At 45.3% G+C, this 22,583-nt stretch overlaps 1 protein-coding gene across 2 annotated transcripts in view; it reads left to right on the top strand.

Moving 5' to 3' along the window:
* EXOSC7 (exosome component 7) overlaps positions 1-22,583 on the top strand; it is a 261,176-nt gene that overhangs the window by 85,698 nt on the left and 152,895 nt on the right. For both annotated transcript variants that reach the window (XM_069648313.1, XM_069648314.1), the window contains exons 3-4: positions 1,614-1,708; positions 12,642-12,807. In XM_069648313.1, coding sequence (XP_069504414.1) covers positions 1,614-1,708; positions 12,642-12,807 — 261 coding nt within the window. The remainder of the gene's footprint in view (positions 1-1,613; positions 1,709-12,641; positions 12,808-22,583) is intronic.

Raw genomic sequence — 22,583 nt, 5'->3', positions numbered from 1 at the left:
TTTGCTTAAGCATCCTCCCTAGTTCAAACATTCCATCTGTATCTAGTCGCATCCTATATTCCTTGATACATTGCACAGTGCCTGGGTCCTGCCACATTCTAAACACAAATATGCCTGAGTCTCACCACTTCCCTTGATTGCTTTCCTCTGCCAACAAAGATGGCCTCACACTGTACTGTACCTGCTTATGTCTGTTTGTAATTTACACTGACTTATGTCTGTTCATAACCTACATGGTGGCAGGTCAAAACATGAATGTATTTTATGCCACCACATAACTGCGCCCTGGTACCTTTTTTGTTTGCACCGTTTAGTTGTGCCTTAGCGCCGTTTTTGATTGTGCCGTTATATAAAGGTGAAACTGTTCTGTACTGTGTGAAGGAGAACTGAACAAAACACTTCTACCCTTCCGACATCTTGATTCAACAATTGGAAAATGACTTGTGTGTGTGTCATTTATAAGATTCACAGGCGTCAAAAGTATCACCTTTTGTTGAGAAACTTGGCAAAAAAAAAAAGGTAAATGGCTCTCATACCTGAGCAATTCTCAACCCTGCATACATCCTTGCTTTGACTATTTCAGGTGCACACTTTGTTTTTCCCTTCAAATGGAGTGTAAACCCTGTACAGGTACTACCTGTTTGAGTACCAGTGTTCTGCCACCGAGCTCAATTCAGCATCTTAGGTCTCCTTATGAGTATGGCAGTGTGGCCAAACGCAGTGGGCATGTAGTGGTAACAGTGTTACTGCTGTATTACTGCACCATTAAAACTATGGGTTTGGAGGTAACGTGGAGGAAAACACCGAGCAAAATGCTGGAAGTAATTTCGCCAGCTTAATGGCAAAATGCTGCCATTTTGTCATGGACTACTATCGACTCCATAAATGGGGAATAACACTACCATACCGCCACTCCTAATCCATCAAAAATGTTGCCGGACCAAGTAGCGGTAACAATAAATCGGTTTGGTGGTATCTCTGCAGATTTACCACCAAACTTGTAATGAGGCCACTTGTGTTTTGCACCCAATTATTGATTTACACTTCTGTACCAAGCATTGCTTACATATTCCAGTCAGCATGCATCCAAGCATGATCCAGAACTCGTCTACGTTCTTGCCTTTCAGCTCATGCTTCATCAATTTCTGTTCACTACCGATATCTGCTACCACTTTGAACTTCCAGCCTACCTTCTGCTCTCCTCTTCTCATGTTCCGGTCTGAATGCCACAGGCTGGGGCAGTGTGCCAACCTTCGGACAACCTTTTGTCATGGGAAGAACCCTGTGGTAGTAACTGTCACAGTATGTCTAGGGTTGGCTTAATCTTCATATTACAGATCTCCTTGTATTTATTATCATGTATTGACTCTTTTACCTACTTTACACCAACAGCCATGTATGTTTGTCAACGCAAGCATTTGTTACGGTTAACTGTAAATGACAGATCAAATTTGTCATTTTCGTTTTTTGTACAAAACCAATTAACCTTTTGTTAAGCTTGTTGCTAGGTTATTATAAATTCATGTTGTATCCCAAAAATTAGAATGACATGTTCAGCATAACATTTATGACTTTAAAACATTATTTTCAAAGTTTCATTTCTTTTTTTACAGGGCCACACAGATATTTTGGTTGGTGTTAAAGCGGAGATTGGAGTTCCTAAATATGAGAGGCCCTATGAAGGTTATTTGGAGTTTTTTGTTGACTGGTTAGTACTGACGCAAGACCAAAATATTGCTGTAACTTTAAAAATGCACGATGGCAATGCATAAAATAAACCGTTACAATTACAAGTTGGCTGGTGACAGTAGTTTTACCTTAATGACTTTTCAGCCATATTGCTCGCAGGCTGTCGAATCAGCTGCGTTAATGCACAGGATGGCCACCAGTCTGCTAGAATGGTAGGCTCCTTTTTCCCGCCATTTCTCGTTTGCTTGTTGTTTTTTAGGTGGTCTTCTGCCGTCCTAGCCAGGAAAGACCTTGGTTGGCGTTCATTTCCGCCGAGGCTCCAGATTATCTGTGAAGGCAGAAAGTGAGGGAAGAGTCGAACTCTGCAGCCCTTTGTCTTCTACCTTACCTGAAAGGAACCAGTTCCCACTTTGGGGCTGGCTCTGCTGGTTGGACAGCCAGCCCCCCTGTCTGAAAGCTGCAGATTGAGTTTGCAGAGGTTGTGCTGTAGTTCCTGATAAAACTCCGATTCTGGAAGCTGCTGACAAGTCGACCACAGGAGCTGAATCTGAAGCAGAAGATGAAGAAACAGCTGTAACTATTTCCAGCGACCAGAGAGCATGCTGTGTAACCGCAGCCTGAGGAACCCTCCGTCCGACCTGGTGGTCCCGCAAACGATGACTCCTACCAAGAGGATGGTGAGACCCACTAGTCTCAAGAAGACCTGCATTTTTGAGCCATCCCTCGACGAGCTATGGTCTTGCTGGGCTGAAAAAAGCCAATACCCAGGTTCCTCGAGCCAGTGTGTAGTGCGTGGTCTTCCGAAGTCTGCTCTTTGCTGAAACTTTGGACTCCTGCAGGACCTTCAGAAATGCGATTTGAATCCCTGAAGTCCTCTCACCCCAGAGTGCAGGACCGTGAGAGTGAGAGTGAGAGTGAAGTGAGAGTGAGAGTGAAGAGAAGCCGACCAGCGATATTCGTTCTTCATCTGGGTCTTGTAAAAGGGCACCAAAACCGCAGAACCTCAATAAGCCTTAAGTAATTCTTTGTTGGAAGCCTTTTCTGACTGCTGCTGCTGCAAGTGCCCATCCAAGGTATGTTTCATCACCAGACAGATTCCAGGGGCTGAGTCCTGTCCTGCTGCAGCGTGAAGACCTCCACCCAGGAGCTCTTCTGTTCTGCTAAGGTACTGTGTTGGCTTGGGTTATACTTACCTTAAGGCATGTGTGAATCCTGTGAGTCTGAGTGAGTGATTAGAGTGTTTGGGAGTTTGGCCATACCATTCGACCAGGCCTTATGCTGGAGTGAAGTCCCTGAACACTTTAAACTAACTCTGAATCTAATACTTTCTTGTTTTAAGAAAATATCCTCTGGAACTCTTGACTTTCCTGAACCCTATCCTGACCTGCCTACAGCTGGCTCCTAGACCAGTAGGGTCCCTCTTTTTCCTCTGAGAAAACCCATGCTTTAGACTAAGGAAGGACTCCAAAAGATGGGGCTTCTTTCCTGAAAATATAACAGTACTTACTTGTAAATGTGTTAGTGTTGTAACTGTATCTCTGAAATATAAGTGTAACACAAGTTATTATTTACCATTAAGTTGCTGGTTGCTCCTAAAAAAGTATAGAAATGTGTTCACTTACTTTGAATAGTATTCCACTCTTCTAAAAGTAATAGTGGTGGTACTGTTTTATTCTTCTTAACTGAATTAGTGTAAAAGCTTACCAATGGGGTTTACCTACCTTGAATGAATAACTGTGTTCTTCTTAAAGTGCATCATTGGGTATTGCTTTCCCTGATCTGCTTCAGTGCATTTCTAAAACGGTCTTGGAGTTAATACTTGTCTTTGAGTTGCTTGTAGCCCATCTGAAAAGTATATGGGTCCTGTTATAAAGTCTGTTTGGTGTAATAAAGCTGGGACTCGAGACACAGACCTGCTGTGGAGTCATTGGGTTTGTTCCAGGTAGCTTTATTTACATGAGTACAAATGTACATCAATCCAGTTTCTCTTATGGGTATTTACAGTGGTACAGTAGACAGGACATAGTTACAGAGTAGACCCACTGGCCATCCTTCACACTCCAGCTCAGGCCCCCAACTGACACACTCAGGACATTCACTCACAGATCCACTCAACATTCTCCTGAGCTGCGGCATTCATAAATCAACATTCTACAAGCTTGCACTCCTGGCCAGTGACGTAACATGCCAAGACTACATCACAACATCTCCCTTTCATACCAGACTCAACTGCAACATCTTCCTTTCTCACAACAGAAACCTTCTAACACAAAAACTCCTTCCGTCCAGACCCGCCACATCCAGACACCGAGCCTGCCACACTCAGTCACAAACCAAACCAATAAAGGAACATCAATCATACGCACAGGTGGGGAAAAGGAGGGGGGGGGTCACAGGTTGACGCACAGCGGACCCGGATGCTGCGCATACAAAGCATCAGAGCCATCCGGAACCCATCCGTATGAGTCCAAACAAACTAACACGCAGGGAGAGCGGTGTTACCCATGCCAGGAACAACAATTACAGAAGGTGTACGTAAACCGCACTTCTTTCCCTCTCACAACCAAAACACAATCAAATTCAACCAGCTCCCACTTGCTTCCCAAACACACATCCCACAGATCACAACCAATATAAAATGCAACCAACATCCAACCAATCCAGCCTCAGACACATGCACACTGCCTCATACACGCAGTGCAGACATGCGTATACAGGGATGGTGGAACGCAGCACACACATACAAGTGCAACCTCTCAACAACAGACGAGCACCTTCATCTCATCCGCGCCACGTACATCCTTAACCAGTATACTCATGCATGCGTCAACCAAACCACAACACTACCAGACTCTCTCTCACAATTAAACAACATTTTTACATATTTTGTGCTCCTGGTAGCACTGCAATTCTAACCTAAGCATCTCTTAACTAAAATAAATTAAATTTTAACAAAAGGTACCATAAGCATTTCTGTGCACAGTCCTAATTCACATTGCTCAATACGCTAGCCGATTTCACATTTCTCTTGGGTATATAACGTCCCTTGTATACACATGTAAACTTTATACTTTTTTCCAACGTTAACTTTTCTTTTTATTTTTTGTTTAGTATACTCGTATTCCAAAACCCAACCATTCTTGGTTGTTAAGTTTCCACAATGTACCTCCTTTTTGAGCGTACTTGGTGCACAACTATCTAACTGCTTTTGCACACTCTTAAATCATTTATTTTGGAATCACTTACCTAGATTCCAATGTATAACCCTTTGCTTGGCTGACTGCACAACTAACTGCTGGCAATCAGGTGATTGAGCTCATGGGTCCAATCTATATCACAACAATATACAAGATACCCTGCACAACAACCAACCTACAACACATGCGGTATAGTTGAATGATGATGACACTTGGGCCACAACACCTAAGACATTTCACGCGACAACGGCCCGCATGCTATTTCAGGGTATACAAATTCAATTGCCTCAAACCGTCTTCTTGCGATCCACCATAATCAATCATATATAACATTTTTAATACACTATTACAGTTTTGTAATTTTCACTTTGGCTTATACATATTTTTCCTTAATTTAAACTAAACATTTGTATTGTTGTTCAGTATTCTCTACATTGACTTTGCTACTATGTAATTCCACAACACAAGCATTTTATAAATGTCAAAGCACAAACGCTGCATTTTACCTAATGTCATAATTAATTCTAAAATTTGTAGTGGCTTGATAAGGCCACGCACCCAATTTTCCAAACACAAAGCCATATCACAATATACTGTAGAGTATATGTTTCCACCAATATTAAAATATTTGTTTACTTTGCTACATGGTGTTGCGCCATTTGCATTTACCTTCACTGTTGGCTCACTTACTGTTCTTGTCCCATTGCAGTCTTCATACTGCTAAAAAAAAAAAAAAAAGAAATCTATAACAAAACCCGTTTCTAATTGACTGTAAAGAAATCCCTCGTTATTACAGTCACAAAGACATAATCGTCATTGCTCCTCTTTCCTGTTTTAAAAAAAATATATAAACCATGCAGCTGTCGCACCGTTCCATCTTTGTAAATCTCCTTCACCATTCACGGCGCTCATTTCTGTGTCACTGTATGAACAGCATTTTTTATTGCATTGATCCCACGCGTGTAAAAAAAATCTCTGTTGCTCATTGCTCCAGTCTAACGTGAAACCTCTTCCTGATCTCGCAATCGGCTGATCACGCTGCGCAGGTCGCCTTCTTGACTGATCTTCGCTTACCAACATGAAAACAAAACATCTCATTCCAAGGACTAGCAGTGCTGCATTCTATGCTTCGCCAACACTAAAAACGTTCCACTATACGTCATCATTCTCTTTATCAGCCGTGCAGGTCGGACTTTGCTGGGTCACAGATACCAACGGCCTCTTCATGGAGCATTATTTAAAATAGGCAAGTTCAACTCATGTAAAAGTCCATTTATCAAACACCAGCGACATGTATCCTTCAAAGAATGTTAATATACGCTATGCCACCGAGATTCATTCACAATTTTGCAATCTTCACCGGCAAGAAGTCATTTTATATTCACTGCCCTTATTTTTCAAAAACGCACCAGCCATTCATGCCATTGTTCTTTCCACTAATTCGTTTCGCCTTTTTTTCTTTTCATGAATGAAAACATGTAGCACCAGTGCCACCTGCTGGATCGTTGCAGGATCTACGCCCAAAGTCATGACAAGTCTATTAGTATTTCCAGTTCCTATTCATTTATACTTAAGCTGGGCTTGAGATAATCACAGCCGCCCCAAGTGTCATTTTTATACTTATTCCTGGCATAGCCTTGCCCACTAGGTCTCTGGGGAATTTCCTGTTATTGGGGCCTCCCTCCCAGAGCCCAAATGTCATTTTAATGTTTATAGCTGAGCAGGATGGATTCTCATAACATCACAGCCCAGGGGGAACGGTGGGTCACTACAGCTCCCCCCCCCCCCCAGCTCTCCTTACTGTCATTAGCATTGCAGAAGCTCCTCCTGCAGTCTTTGTCCTTTATATCTGCTTCTTTATTTCTTTATTCCCTCTTCCTTTTGATACATGGTTCTTTTAACCTCGTCGCCATTGTTATAAAGTCTGGTTGGTGTAATAAAGCTAAGACTCGAGACACAGACCTGCTGTGGAGTCATTGGGTTTGTTCCAGGTAGCTTTATTTACAGATGTACAAATGTACATCAATCCAGTTTCTCTTATGGGTATTTACAGTGGCACAGTAGACAGGACATAGTTACAGAGTAGACCCACCGGCCATCCTTCACACTCCAGCTCAGGCCCCCAACTGACACACTCAGAACATTCACTTACAGATCCACTCAACATTCTTCTGAGCTGCAGCACTCATACATCACCATTCTACAAGCATGCACTCCTGCCCAGTGACATAACATGACAAGACTACATTACAACAGGTCCTTACTTACTGTAATGAATCCTCAAAGAATCCCAACCTAAAGTCTCTTCCCATGTGGCCAGGGGAAGGCAGCTGCTACCTAATCCTGACTCTGGGGGTGGTATTAGCCGGGTGGATCAGATGGGAGGAGAAGGCCATGAAGGGAATGTGAGGACTCCGTCAGGAGAAATCCATGATTTATTCTCTTCTGTGGATCAAGGTTCCCTAATGCCTAACTATCTAATGAATTATTATCCTAGTAAGGCTTCCTATATGAGATTTCTGCAAGGCATGAAAAATACCCTGTGGTAAACAGGAAGTTGAAATATGTGAAAGTCAGGGAATGCAACTACTTCTGATTATTCTACAGAGTATATATTTGAATTGTGAAAGCAAGAAACGGCCATTAATTCCTTTGAGAACATCCCCTAAATATAGATCTTATAAACCAATGTAAATTGAACAACCCTAAAAGGAATATGAAAATCATTGACTCAAAGTCCCACAATGCTTTACGGACTGAGAAGAGGAAGGAGGAGCTTAGTTACAGAACTGTAGGGTGCAGTCTAGTGGTTGTGATGACCCACACCTCGTGTGACCTTTAAACATTTAAAGGCTCTTCAGGTGCGGGCCATTAAGAGAGAGAAGCTGTGGATGCAGCAGAAGTATGAGGAAGTAGTAGGAGACGGAGGCACCGCTGTTTTGGAAGTGGGACTCCATGTTGAAGTTGTGGCAGAGGTCAAGAGCCCTGTTGGATGCAGACAGCACTCAGCAGTATGAAATCTAGTTGTCCCGTGGGGGAGTGAAGCTCTCCTGGTGGTGTGTGTGTGTGTGTGTGTGTGTGGGGGGCATTCATTGGAGTGCGAGTGGAGCTGAGACCACTCCAACTACAGGAGGTGTGAGCAATGGAAACGTTACCGGAGCTGTTGGACGCTGTGTTCCCCCGACGAAAGAAGAAACTGGAGCAGCGGTTCCAGCAGAGGCTTGAGGAAACTGGGTGAGTTGGCCTTCGTTAGGTGACCCTTGGGTGCTCCGAAACAGACCACTGGCTCTAAAAGGAAGTTTTGAATACCGAGGCAACTCCTTTTTATTTTTTTTTTGAATTTTTTTTTATTAGAGTGAAGCAGAATTTTGTAACCAACGTTGTCAAAGCAAAAGGCCAATTTTTGACCAGAGTGAAACCAAATATTGTAACCACCATTACCAAAGCCCAAAGAGGAGAATATTTAAACAAAATGACTAGGATGCACAGAAAGTAAAATCATTCATAAAAGAAGATTTTGACAAGTATGGCCAAAGCCAAAGTAAGGCGATTAAAGAAAACCAAAGATGGCAGAATAGAAGCCCCCCCCTTGTAACAATCCTCAAAGGGGGAGAGAAATGTAATCTGCATTGCCTGGGGCAAACAAATCGGTGCCAGATAAATTGCCTTGTGTACTGTATCTTTGTAGAAGAAGTTATAACCTTCTTTTGGTTGAAATTCAAAAGAATCCTCTATGAAGTAGTTGTTGTGTTTTACCTTGCCCATTGAGGATCTAACTGTGGAAAGTTTGATTGCAGAATAGAAGCCCTCTTTGAAAAGATTATCAAGGGGGAGAGAAATCTAATCTGCATTGCCAGCGGCAAACAAATTAATGTGAGAGACTTTGTCAAAGAAGTAATAACCCTTTTTAGGGTTGTTGGAAGCCAAAAGAATCATTTATGAAGCAGTTTTTGATATAACTTTCCCCATTGAAGATGTGAATGTGGAAAGCTTGAAGCAATCCTCACCACAAAGTACTGGTAGTAGAAGCAGTTTTCATTCTGGCAGGCGATTAAACCAGGAAAGGGACATTTAGTGGTCAGTCCTGGCAGGCGAGTAGACCAGGAAGAAGAAAATAAAGTACTACAATGTGGTAGGTGGTAAGGAGAGTTCGCATGAATCTGCCAATTCCCTTCACCTTAGAGATCCCCCAGCAACATTGCTGGATTTTTGAGTACTTGATTTTCTTACCTGGAAAGAGTGTGGGCCTTTTTTCCCCACTCTTTCATGTATTTTGATGTGTGTTTTAAATTTGTGTTCCTTGATTATGGAGTTTTAGATAACTCCATAGGCCTCATCTTTTCATGTGTGTCACACAGAACCCTCAGTGCAGTGACAGAGGGATGTCTTTTAGACTTCCCACATGTTTAAATACCTTCTCTGGGTTAAACCTCTGTTTCCCAGAGAATGTAAAGTGAAATTGACTTTACTAGTCTTTCCAAATTCCTAGACCCAGCACACACCATCTTACAATGGAGTGATGGAAGGTCACATAGTATCCCCTGTGTCTAAATACTCATAGAGCAGTCAAATATTACCCTTTCCTATTGAAAAGGCTGGTGGCAGTGGTTTTACAACGAACTACCATGTTTTTTCCCGAGGAGTCATGTTTTTCAAGATGGCGCCTTAAGCCGCCTTTGTTTAAACAGGTCCCGGTCTTTTTCACGTTCTTTTTGGAAAGGTCCTTCTAGTGTTTGTCTCTGCGCGCCAAACCAGGTTTGGTCCCTTTGTTCGTGTGCCTTTGGCGAGCCTCGGGACTGAAGACGGCCTCTAGCGTCTGAGTGTCTGGGGTGGGCAGGAAGTGAGGGAGGTGCCGAACTCCCTTTGCTTAATCTCCTAGGAGACCCAAATGCACTCTGGCGTGATTGGCTGGCTGGCTGACTGTCTGGCAAGGACAGCCACCCTGCTGGGTGAGTGAAAGCTAGGCTGGAATGAAAGGGAGAAAACTGTTTAAAAGGCGAGTCTCGAGGACTGGAAAGCAGTCGACCACTGGAACGAAAGAACTGAAGAGATGGAAGAGGACGGCTGCTGCAACTCCTGGACTGTTGGTTTTCCCGGTGAATCCCTGCTGCAGGTCCGAATTCAAAAGTTCATCTTGACAGAGAAGCCCCTTGAAGGACGACTTCTTCCTTTTGAGTTGGTGGGACCAATCGACTCGTAAGCCACCTGGATACCATTCTCAAGGCTGGTTCAGATTAACCAGGGAGAGGGATACCAGCTTGTGTGCTTTAATCTGCAGCTACTGGAACTGAAGTGACTCCATCTTGTTTCCTTTTTCGACGATCCCGTACAGTGCAGGAGTCCCCTGTCGTCCTCCCTCTTGTCCCTACGACTGTGGCTCAGGAACAGTGAGATCTGCAGGACCTGCCAGGAACCAAAATATTCAGCTGCGTTTTGTTCTTCATACTAAGGTACTGTGGCAACCCGATTTGGGAGAATGCCACTCTCGCAGTGAAACGTGAGACTTTCCCAACTTGCAGGCCTAATTAGCTTGTGACCCGACATATGATTTTTTTTTTCACCTTAACTACTTCTAAGAGCTTTCGCAGACTTTACCGCTTGATACCAGAACTGCTCTTTCCTATCCAGAACACTATCCCATTGACTTTGGCCTGGCCTGTTGACTTGAATTGAACTCTTCTCGTGAACTGAAACTATGTGCACTATCTAAAAAGTATATATCATCTATTTTACTTACCTTGTGCCTTTTGCTCCTTTCCAAGTAACTGAACTGCCATTTGTCTCCTATTTTTCAGGGGAGCTCAAACTGTCTCAAAACCTTAGAATTTTGTATTGAAGTGTATTGGTTAATAATATTCAGTTGCCTTCTTCTAGTGAAATGTTTTCAAAATGATTGTGTAATAAATTAATAAGTGTTTTTACCTAGAAACCTTGAGTAGAAATGTTTACTTGAACTACTGTGATTGAAAGTCCTCTGTGTAACTACTTGTACTGCTCACATTCACTCTTGAGATAAGCCTGTCTGCTCAGCTCGCTACCAAAAACTGTGTGGCACAGACTTCTACCAAAGGTTGGTTTGGCTAACATCTGTAGTCCTCATTGTGTGTAGTGGTCCCAGAGGGTACTGCCTGCAATTCTGCCTAACAGTAGGAGATTGTGGTGGAAGACAGTGGTATATCCACTGATGTGTACTAATTAACTATTGTGGAATCATCCTGACAAAACTGTGTTGCTTATGAAGAACTGTGATTTAATGAAAAATGATTCAGAGAAAATTGCATGCAAACTTCTTTTTGGTCCGTCAAACAGCAGTTGAAGAGTGAGAAGTGTTACTTGAAAATAAGACCATTATATTGCCAATTAGTACCCAGCGCGCGTGTACGTTAGTGCGTCCCGCACGTGCCGGGTACTCTGTTCCTGGCGAGGGGCATGGCAGCCCCTTAGCCAATGAGGAGGCTCGAAACGGGGCATTACACGCTCAGAGCCACCCAATGGCTGGAGGCTGCCTTAGTCCCCTGCCGTGGACTCGGGTAAGTTTATTATTTTTTCTCCTCCCCCGCAAACTATCCCCGACCCCACTTACCTTCTTTTTTCTTGGGAGCGAACACGCTGGAAACACTTCTGTTCCCAGCGCGTCCACTCCCGATGGCCGCCATGAAAGGGAAAACAGACTGTTTTCCCTTTCCCGGCAGCCATTTTTTTTCACTTTTTCTTTTCTTCAAACAGAAAAAAATGCCATTAGTACCCCTGTCTAACGGGCTAGGGTACTAATGGCTGTAAGACCCTTGGCGGCTTATTGCCACAGTGAAGGTCATGGAATGAACAGAACTGTGTGCTATATATATTAAAGTGGTACTTGGCTGCTTGATTTTGTACTTTGGTTGGAAACATCCTGAATTGGTCCAGGGGAAGGGGATTCAACCATGGTTACAAGGATTTATGTTTATATTTTCTATGTGTGAATATAAATGGTATTTTATGATTTTGAACAACCAGATACAACCTGTATGTTTTTGTTGTATGTAGAAGTGTGAGGGGCAGAGCATTTTGGACATTGGGTAATTGTCCTTTATCCTTAGTTTGATAGGTAGGGAAACCCTTGTTAGGTTAGGGAAAGATAGCTGTTTGTCTCGCCCTTATTGTTCAATAAAATGGCTTCTTGTGAGAACTCCATCTACTTGTCCGTCGCACATTTCTGACCCCTCACATTACCCTGAACTGCGTATTGCCTTTCTTAGAAGCCTGTTAAGAGATCTTACTTACCCAACAGTTGTATTCTACACTTCTGAAAATTATCATTGGTTCAACTGTCTATTCCTGTTTAGTAATAGTGTAAACGTTGTGTACCAATACGTGATACTGACCCTGAATAGTTGCTGCTCTTCTTCTTAAACTGTAATCCACAGTTGAGGGCCGAAAGACTTTTGCATTTCCTCAATTATGTACGTCATACTTGTTGGGAATCACTCTTGCGAGGAGTGCATTTAGTTTATTTTGTGCACTCCGATACATATCGGGTTACACATCCAAGAAACTGGGATACATGGGAAATGTTGTCTTTTTTTTTTTTTTTTTATTCAAATGGGTATACTAAACCACAACCTTGTTTTGTAATTCTTATACTTGTAAAAAATAAAATAAAAAGGAGCCTTTGATACTTTTGTTGAGGCTGATATAGTCTAATTCGCGTATATAGAGGACATTTCAACACATTACAATCACTGTTGATGCTGTACCAATTTTGCCTTCCTGCAGCTCTGCAAATGCCACACCTGAATTTGAAGGTCGGGGAGGAGAAGAACTTGGCACAGAGATATCAAATACCTTATTCAGAATATTTAACAGCAATAACAGTGTTGATCTGAAATCTCTCTGTATTTATCCAAGGGAACATTGCTGGGTTCTCTATGTTGATGTTTTGGTAAGTAACCCTGTTTTATCACCATCCCACTATAAACCCCTTCCTATTCAGAAAGCAAATTATACACTGCGAACCCAGCAGAATTTGAACAATGTGAACCTGCCTATACACAGATTTATGCTGTTTTTCCTCCATGGAATTAGTCAACTTGACCTGCAGTGTGGGTAACTGGCAAAACGCGGTCACAAAAGATATATATATTTTTTTAAATAATTTTATTAATTTTATTTCAACAAACAATACAAACTTGCAGTGCATACAGTAACATTATAAACATACATCGGTTCAATATGTCCACTGCTTCTCCCCTTCCCTCCCTCCCCTTTCGTGCCTACTCCCTTTCGTGTTCTGTGTCTGAATCTTGTAATAAGGATACCTCCTCCATGATTTCCGTTGGGTCTCATATTAACCCAAATAACTCTATTAAATGTTTCCAGGCTATCGGGGTCTCAGCCTCTCTTCCCCCCCCCCCCCCCGACATTACTTGTATCTTGCCATACCGCAGTTTCCGCTTTCGGCCCATTTCTGTAGGTCTTTCCACCATACTTCTATTCGTGGTTTCTGGTATGCCTTCCACCCCATGACAATTCTCCTCTTTGCAAGTGCATACGCTAGATCCTTTAATTTACTCACATGCTTGAGTTTACGTGGAATTGGCTATTCTCTGGGGCGTCATATACGCCCTATGGGTTACGTACAGTTGTATCTGTTGCAGTCTTGCATAACTACACTTTTTTGTGGTACCCTTGGGCTCTTTCCCACATCCCATCACTCATTGGGGCTCCCACTTCCTCTTCCCAGTCCCTTCTCAGTTGTGCCACTTCCTTCCCCACCTTAGACATCATCAGCTCATATATTCTGGATATGTCGTGTCCCCACTCTGCAATGTCATATATTGTCCACGGCAGTGTCCGGTTCTTCTTCTAGCATTAGTTCGGACCATGTCTCCTTGATTCTCCGCACTATCCCATGGTATGTGATATACTGGCCCGTGGGTAACCCAGTTTCCTCCTCCAACACAGCAAAGTCCCTTATATTCTCCTCCTGCCATATATCACTCATGGTTGCTATCCCCACCGGTTCCCAGTGTTTCCTAATCATCATCCTTAGTAGCTTGTCTTTGCCTGCCAGCGCCACCAGTGGTACCTGCGGGGAGCACGGGAATGAATTCACCATCAGCTGGCAGGCCCTGCCCCATATCTTCCACCCAAGTATCATTATCTTGGGACGCCCTTCCATGTCTGGCTTAGGCAGCCACATCATTTCCTTCAGGAAGTACGGGGCACAGTCCCGTCGGAACAGCCTGGACTCCGAGGTTGACTCTTCAGAGAACCATTTAGCTACATATTGCAGCTGGCTTGCTATGTAATAAATTTCATAGTTTTGCAGTTTTATGCCCCCTTTCTCATGAGTTTTATAGCTTCCAAAGGGCTACTCTATTCCTCGTCTCATGCCAGGGGAAATCCCTGCACATGCTTTCTATTTTAGCAAAGGTCAGCCTTGTTATAAGATATGGGATATTTCCAAAATGATGCAAGAGTCTCGGTAGGACCACCATTTTCAACATTGCCCCTCACCCCATCATCGCCAGGGGTAGTTTCACCCAAAACTTCATGCTACTTCCAATTTTCCTGATAGCCTCCTCTGTGTTATACTGGTGTTCCTTTTCCACCGTGTGGTATATATCTATTCCAAGATATTGGAACGTGCGCACCTCCCATGGTATCTGTAGCACCGGTAGCTGTTCAAGCAGGATCCCTTTGTACCTGCCCAGTGGAAATGTACTAGATTTTTGGGGGTTCACAGCTTTGCCAGACAACCTTGCATATCTCTCCATCACTTCCAGAAATTACTGGAGGTTTTTTTCTGGGTGCCTTAAATACAACATGTCGTCCGCATACAAAGAGATTGGATGTGGTTCCCCTCCTACAGCGATGCCTATCGGGTTGTACTGTTGCCTCAGGTATATGGCCAAGGGTTCCAGGGCAAGAATATACAAGAATATACAGCATAGGAGACCACGGGCATCCCTGCCTAGTGCCTCTAGGAAGTTGCCACCTCTCTGATATCACCTCTCCTGTTTTAAATCTGGCCAACAGCCCGCTATAACATTTTAGCCCACTGTAGGTACCCAGGCCCTATCCCATAGCCAGCCAGGGCCGCCATCAGCCACGGCCATTTGACCGAATCAAAGGCCTTTATTGCATCTAGCGATACAATTGCCAGTTCGCCCTCGTCCTTATTTGCATGCTCAACGACTCGATGGAGTCGCCTAAGATTGTTGGATATGTTCCTGTTTGGAACATAGCCAGTCTGGTCGGGATGTATTACTTTGGTGATGACCCTCCTCATTCTGTTTGCCAGGACAGCTGTCAATATTTTACTGTCTTGATTGAGCATTGACAAGGGTCTGTATGAGCCGCAGTCACGACCGGGCTTATTGGGTTTGGGTGGCAGTAATTGTCACTTCTCCAAGGGACTCTGGCAGCCTTCTCACTTCATACGCCTCGTTCAGCATTTCTAAAAGCGGGGGAAGCACCTCATCATTATGTTTTATAAAATTCACTTGGAAGTCCGTCAGTCCCCGGGGTCTTGCTGGTGGGCAACTGTCTCACTACTTCTTCCAATTCCTCTACGGTAATCGGAGCATCCAGCTCCTCCTGCTCTTGGGCACTGATCTGTGGCAGTCCTATATCCTCCAGTGTTTCTACTACTTCTGTACAATCACTATCCTCATCTCCGTACAGGAGTCGATGGTAGTAGGAGCATGCACCTTCCATCAAACTCAAAAGGGGGCGTGGCTTGCATGATGTGACAGATGCCCACACCCCTTTTACCCAGAAGTCCCCCCCTTTTGGAAAGTCCCGTCCCAGAAGTGACATTGTGGGGATTGCCAGGAAATCCCACCCTGGAAGTGACACGGGGGTTGCCCAAAGTCCTGCCTTTGCAGAAGGTCCGGGCTAGCGGAATTCCTGCCCTAGGGGATGTCCCAATGCGGAAGGGACGTTGTGGGGTTTTCCGGAAGTGCCGCCCTAGGAAAGGCCCATACCCGGAACTGACACAGTGGGGGTGAGCTATTATTTTGGGCCTAGGGGTAGCGCTGCAGTGGATGAGACATAACAGCTAGCTGTGTTCCGGAAGTGCCCTTTAACTCCTAGCCTAGTAGTGACCTCATGGGGATCCCCCAGAAGTTATGTGGGGTTTGGAAGGCATAGCCCGGATGGGGGCAAGAGGTGTTGTAACTGGAAGGCCCACCCTGTACGTTGTGGGTGAAGGGTGTGACTGGACCCAGTAGTAATCTGTGTGAAGCCCAGTTGGCACCAGTGTATGGGGCGAGAGTGTAACCGTTGCTTGCCCCTCGACCACAAGGAAGACAGCTGTGCGGCTGGTCAGCTCCTTAAGCGGGAGACTTTAAAAGACTGCAGGGTCAAAAGGTGGGCAGCCTATGCCATGTCTAGGTCTGATTCGTCACCCGCCGCCGCCGGAAGTGGCGAGGAATGTGACAACCCGACGTCCGTTTCGGAAGTCGTAGACCTCTCTAGGGAGCATTCACGCTCCTCGTCTGCCCCCGGCCCCGACAAGCTCGGCTCACGCCCTGCTTATTGAGATGAACACTCCGGCGAAAAGGACGCACACAGAAAACATTCCCATAAACACACGACCCACGGCTCTTCCTCGTCGAAGACGAAGAGAGCATTAGCGCCAACGGAGAGGCAGGTGCTACCGGCGGCCTCCTCAGACCGTAAGAGTCTTAAGCCCCCCTCGCAAACGCAACTAGCGACTGGGCTACCCCCAGATAAGGGTGCTATCACTAAACCGCCAGACGACGCGCACCGTCAGAGCGCCCGTCGGCGTAGAGCAAGCGACGCCTGTAACGTCGACGCCGGAGGTACCCTCGACAGACAGTTTAGTTGTCGAGAGCCTGGCACGGATTATTTCCACCGATAGCCAGAGACGGACGGCGAAAGAAACGTCGATCACCGCTCGTAAGGCCCGGGAGACGCCGAAAAGGTCAGAAGGAAGGCAGGAACCGCCCCCTCCGTCGAGAGGGACTCCTAGCCTGCCAGAAGGCTTTTCAGAAGGCGAGGGGAACCTTTCTTCGACGTTATGGAGACTCGGAACCTTTCAACACCCAAGAGATCAAGAGAGGGATCTCAGGAGGATCCCAGGGCCAAGTACTGATTCCCCCACCCCCCCCCAGAGGATGTAGATTTATATTTCAGGAGGAGGATGAATTCTTGAGCAATGTAGGGGAACAAAACCTTGGAGATGGAAGGTTTAAAAGACAACCCGGATATTGGTGATGTGGGGGGGGGGGTGTTGTGGTGGTTTCGGAGAAGACCCAGAAGAAGGCGCTTCACAGCCCTGGCAGTCCCATCAGCGTTTTCAGACCCTGACGCCATAAACCTGTCCCCACCCAAAGACTCACCAATTAGGAATAAGTCACCTATAGACTATCAACCTACCTTTTAATGCACTACTACGCAAGGCAGCAGCGCATTTCGAGATTGAGACCGGGGAAACTTCTCCTGACATCGACTTTGTAGAAAAGATCATTAAGGAGAAACCCCCTGTCAGCCAAACCATTCCCCTTCTCGCCTCAGTAAAGAGACAAATTATTCCTTCACTATCCACTCCCGCGTTGATCAGAGAGGTCAACCCGAGGATAGAAAAATTATTTAGTCCTTCTCCATCGGACCCGTTATACATCAGGGGCCACTCTGTACCAGACTCCTTAGTGGTGACAAATACTAGGAAGAGAGCAGGGGTCCCGCTGTCAACTAGCGAGGCACCACCAGATAGAGGGTAAAAAATTGTATGCCCTAGGAAAGAGGATTACAGCCTCAGCTGCCTTTTCCGCAAGAATTGCCAACAACTCCTCTCTGCTGGCAAGAATGGAGCAAATTACGTAAGGACATTGAGGAGGTACCGGAACCCCTACGTACTCGGCTTCTAGCCACAGTGACTGAAGGGACCTTAGTCACCCAAAGCATCATTAAAAATACTCTGGATGCTGCAGAAACGGCTGGCCGTTCCCTAGTCCAAGGAATCCTCCTCAAACGCCATGTATGGCTATGTAATTCAGGCTCTAAACCTGAAACGCAAGCATCTCTAATTAACAAACCTATAGAAGATGCAAGCCTCTTTGGTAAGGCGGTGGATGAGGCACTAGAGACCGCAAAGAAGGAATTTGACACCATCAAAACCCTAGACCAAATTTCAAGGCCTCCCAACAAACGTGGTTATGGCAACAAACGCTTTTTTCGAGGCCAACGCCAGCAGCAACAGCAGCAGCAATACTCTGCAGGTAACTGGTCCTCTAACCAAGGCACCAGTGGACAATGCAACCAAAGAGGACAATGTCGTGGCAAGGGAAGAGGTAGGGGTCCCACCCCTAGAGGTTCCACCCCTAGAGGTTCCCAAGCCACCAACACCAAATGACTCAAATATTTGGTCCCCTCCCATGCATCGCCGGTCGGGGGCCGGTTAACATCCTTTCTTTCAGCATGGGAGGGTATAACATCAGACCGCTGGGTACTATCAACCATAGCCCGCGGTTATTGTATAGAATTCAACAGGTCCCCTACGTACAGACCCCCAAGGGGACGACGCATGTCACCAGAACACCTCGCCATCCTTCAAGAAGTGGACCAACTACTAGAAAAAGGAGCTATAGAGGTCGTGCCTCTATCACAGGTAACGGAAGGTATTTATTCAGTGTACTTCCTTGTACCCAAAAAGGACTTAACCATGCACCCTGTACTAGATCTGCGCGCAGCGAACAAATTTGTCAAACCTCAAAAGTTTCATATGGTGACTCTACAGGAGGTAATCCCCCCTGCTTTCACAGGGAGATTACATGACAACACTGGACATGAAAGATGGATGCTTTCATATTTTAATGTTGCCAGCGCACAGGAAATACCTCGGGTTCATGATAGAGGGCAAACGCTACCAGTTCAGAGTGCTACCCTTCGGCGTAGCATCAGCGCCGAGAGTATTCACGAAGGTACTGGCAGTGGCAGCGGCCCACCTGCGCAGGTTGTCCATCCAGTATACCCTTACCTCCACGATTGGCTCATAACAGGGTATTCTTACGAAACATGCTTCTCAAATACCCAAAAGACTGTAGACCTTTTGTTTTAACTGGACTTCTCCATCGAGAAGAAGTCCAGTTTAGACCCCAGCCAGATCAAACAATTCCTAGGGGCTCTAATTCGAACAAAGGACGGCCTCGTCTTCCCCTCCAACAAGAGGGTCCAAAACATGCTGTTTCAAATCCCTCAATATGTGGCCGGTCGAGAGGCGACGGTACACAAAGCGATGCGCTTACTAGGTATGATGGCCTCATGTATTTATTTGGTACCTCACGCGCGCCTGCGCCCAATGCAAGAGTGGCTCAACAGCCAGTGGTGTCAGGCCAGCTGACAATGGGACGATCTAGTGGTGGTCTCGCAGGCCTTGGTTCGCTCGCTATGGTGGTGGTCGAAGGAAAACCTGGTAATGGGGAAACCATTCGCCACCCCCGCAGTGGAAGCCACTCTAACCACAGACGCATCCCTCACAGGATGGCGGGGGGCTCACCTATCCCATCAGACTGCTCACGGAGTTTGGACTCCGAGCGTAGCATCCAAGCGCATAAACTTACTGGAGCTACTAGCTGTGTTCAAGGCACTGAAAGCCTTCCAGGCACACATGCAAGGGAAGACAGTGATGGTCCTCGCGGACAGCACCACGGCCATGTACTACCTCAACAAGCAAGTGGGCACTCACTCTCCAGGACTGTCCAAGCTGTCCCAGAACATCTAGAAGTGGGCTCCCAAACACATGTTCCTACTGTCACAACATGTACCAGGGGAACTCAATCTGCTAGCAGACGAACTCCGCAGAGAATTCCCTCTGCCCTCAGAGTACGAATGGCGGTTACATGAAGACATCGTCTTCGACGTCTTCACACAATCGGGATTCCCAGAAATAGATCTGTTCGCAACTCTGGAGAACTCCCAATGCCAAGATTACGCCTCCAGGTACCCCCAGAACCAATCCAAAGGGAACGGTCTATCGATACCATGGTCAGGGAAATTTGTTTACGCTTCCCCCCCCCCCCCCCGACTCCCCTTCTCAACAAGATGCACCAGGAACAAGTTAAAACGATAATGGTGGCCCCTATGTGGGCCAGACAGCCTTGGTTCGCTCACTTGATGGAGATGTCCCTATCTCCTCCAGTGAAACTTCCCTGCCCGTACAACATGCTGTCACAGGACAAGGGCAGGACACTACATCCATGCCCTCAGACCATGAACTTAGCAGCCTGGCTCCTGAGATCATAGAATTTGGACATTTACAACTCCCGCAGAGATGCATGGACATTCTCAGGGAGGCTAGAAAGCCTAACACTCGTCACTGTTATTCTAGCAAATGGAAAAGATTTGTCATCTGGTGTAGGGGAAGGAGCATCAACCCGGTTGACTGCTCTCCCACACAAATTGTTCTGTACCTGACTCACCTACTAGACTCAGGCCTGGTGTTTAACTCTATTAAAGTCCTTTTAGCTGCACTTTCCGCATACACCACTTCCCAACTTAAAGTGTCATCGTGGAAAGTCCCAGTTATTAAAGCCTTCATGGAAGGAGTGAAGAGGATCCACCCTCACATAGCTAATCCCGCTCCCGGATGGGACCTAAATGTGGTACTAACCAGGCTCATGGGGTCTCCCTTTGAACCCATGCACAAAGCAACACTTCCAGACCTCACTCTTAAGACTGCTTTTCTAATAGCTATCACATACATTAGGAGAGTAAGTGAACTTCAAGCGTTCTCTGTATTTGACCCCTTTTGTAACAGTTCACAAGGATAAGGTAGTTCTACGCACACATCCTAGGTTTGCACCAAAATGTATCTCTAAATTCCATGTCAACCAGTATATAGAAGTACCAACGTTCTTTCAAAATCCTTCAAACTTAGGTGAGAAGAGCCTGCATACACTGGATGTTCGCAGAGCTGTGATGTTTTATATGGAAAGAACTAGACCACTGAGAGAGACTAATCGGTTTTTTGTCTCGGTGGCAGCAGGAAGAGAAGGAGATGCAGTTTCAAAATCCACTATTTCTAGATGGATTGTACAATGCATCACTCTCTGTTTCTCTCTTGCTAAGAGAGAACTACCCTTCAAGCCAAGAGCACACACCACTCGCACCGGGGCTTCCATAGCTTTCATTGCAAATGTCCCTCTTGAGTCCATTTGCAAAGCGGTAACCTGGAGTTCTGTTCACACCTTTACAAAACACTACTGTCTAGATGCCCACTCTAGATCTGATTCCCAGGTGGGACAAGCATTATTAAGACATCTTTTTTCTACTGTTCCTTCTCACAACCCACCTCCAACTCCGGGTACTGCTCGCTACTCTATGCACAGCATGTGATTCTAAGCAGATTAACAAACATCAGAAGGCAATGCATTACTTACCGTAAAAGCATTTCTGATGGTTGTATCTGCTTATATTCACATGCACCCACCCTTCCTCCCCGCTCGGATGGAAGGAACTTAGACAGCTGGACCATCGCTAATGCAAGCCATTCCAGAAGGCTACACCATAACAAGACAAGATAGGGATTGCACACGAGGTGGTGGAATTGCCATCATCTCCAAATTGAGCCTCTCTCTCAGAACATCCCCTCCTCAAATCCTACAATCCTGTGAAAATATCTTGGTTAAATTCCAGATAAATAACATACAAACCCTCACCATCCACTTAATTTATAGACCCCCAGGTCCTCTCGGTACCTTCGACGAGGACTTGCATAGCCTAATCACCAACAACCTTAAACCTACCTCCCAGCTTCTATTAGGAGATTTTAACCTTGGCTTTAATGACCCTATGGACAAACAAGCCTCAGACATAGCCAATACCATCAATGCATCAGGCCTGTCTCAGAAAGTCAACAGACCCTCTCACTCCAAAGGGAGAACACTAGACTCCATAGCAGATTACAACTGCACAGCCTCTATCACTTCCATCTCTCCCCAATCATGGACAGATCACTCTCTCGTAACCTTTAACCTATCTACAGCCAGACCCTCTCCAACGGTCCCATTGTTAGCACCTCCTTGTCTAACCAGAAACAAAAAGAGTATTACAGCGGAAAAAGTCATCCCCGCCATCCTACCCATGTTAAACGCTCTATCTGACAATCTAGACCCTAGTACTCTAGTTGAAGAATATAACAAGATTATGCTCAACACACTGGACAAAATCGCCCCGCTCAAACTTAGAAAAAGCAAACCTAAAGCACACCTTAACAAATGGTTCACTCCCCAATTGAGAGATTTACGACTCCTAAAAAGAAAAAGTGAAAATTCTTGGAGACTATGTCCCTCGATCGAAAATAAAGCAAAACTATCCTCTATCTCCTCTCACTTTAAAAAAGAAGTGAACCTTGCCAAAAAGAACTCCTATGACAAACGTATCACTAACTCTATCTCTAGCATGAGAGAACTCTTCGCCATACTGAAGGAATTAGTCACCAATAGCCACACCAGACTTAGTTACCAAGGATAAGACTTGGTGCACAGATATTCAAAATGCGATAGCAAATAAAATCAATACACTTCAAACCAAAATACAACAAAAAAAAGATATCCTCAACCTTCAGCACTCCCCTAACACCTCTACACATAGTATCCCACCAGAGGCAAACAACAAATTTCACTTCTCTAAAACATCCCCACTAGAAGTAGAAAAAATCATTCTTTCACTCAAACCATCTAACTGCAA

This window comes from Ambystoma mexicanum, chromosome 2q, assembly GCF_040938575.1.
Source record: "Ambystoma mexicanum isolate Mex_15411 chromosome 2q, UKY_AmexF1_1, whole genome shotgun sequence".
NCBI classification, from domain to species: domain Eukaryota; kingdom Metazoa; phylum Chordata; class Amphibia; order Caudata; family Ambystomatidae; genus Ambystoma; species Ambystoma mexicanum.
Note: the sequence above shows the minus strand (reverse complement) of the source record. Positions and strands in the feature narration are given on the sequence as shown.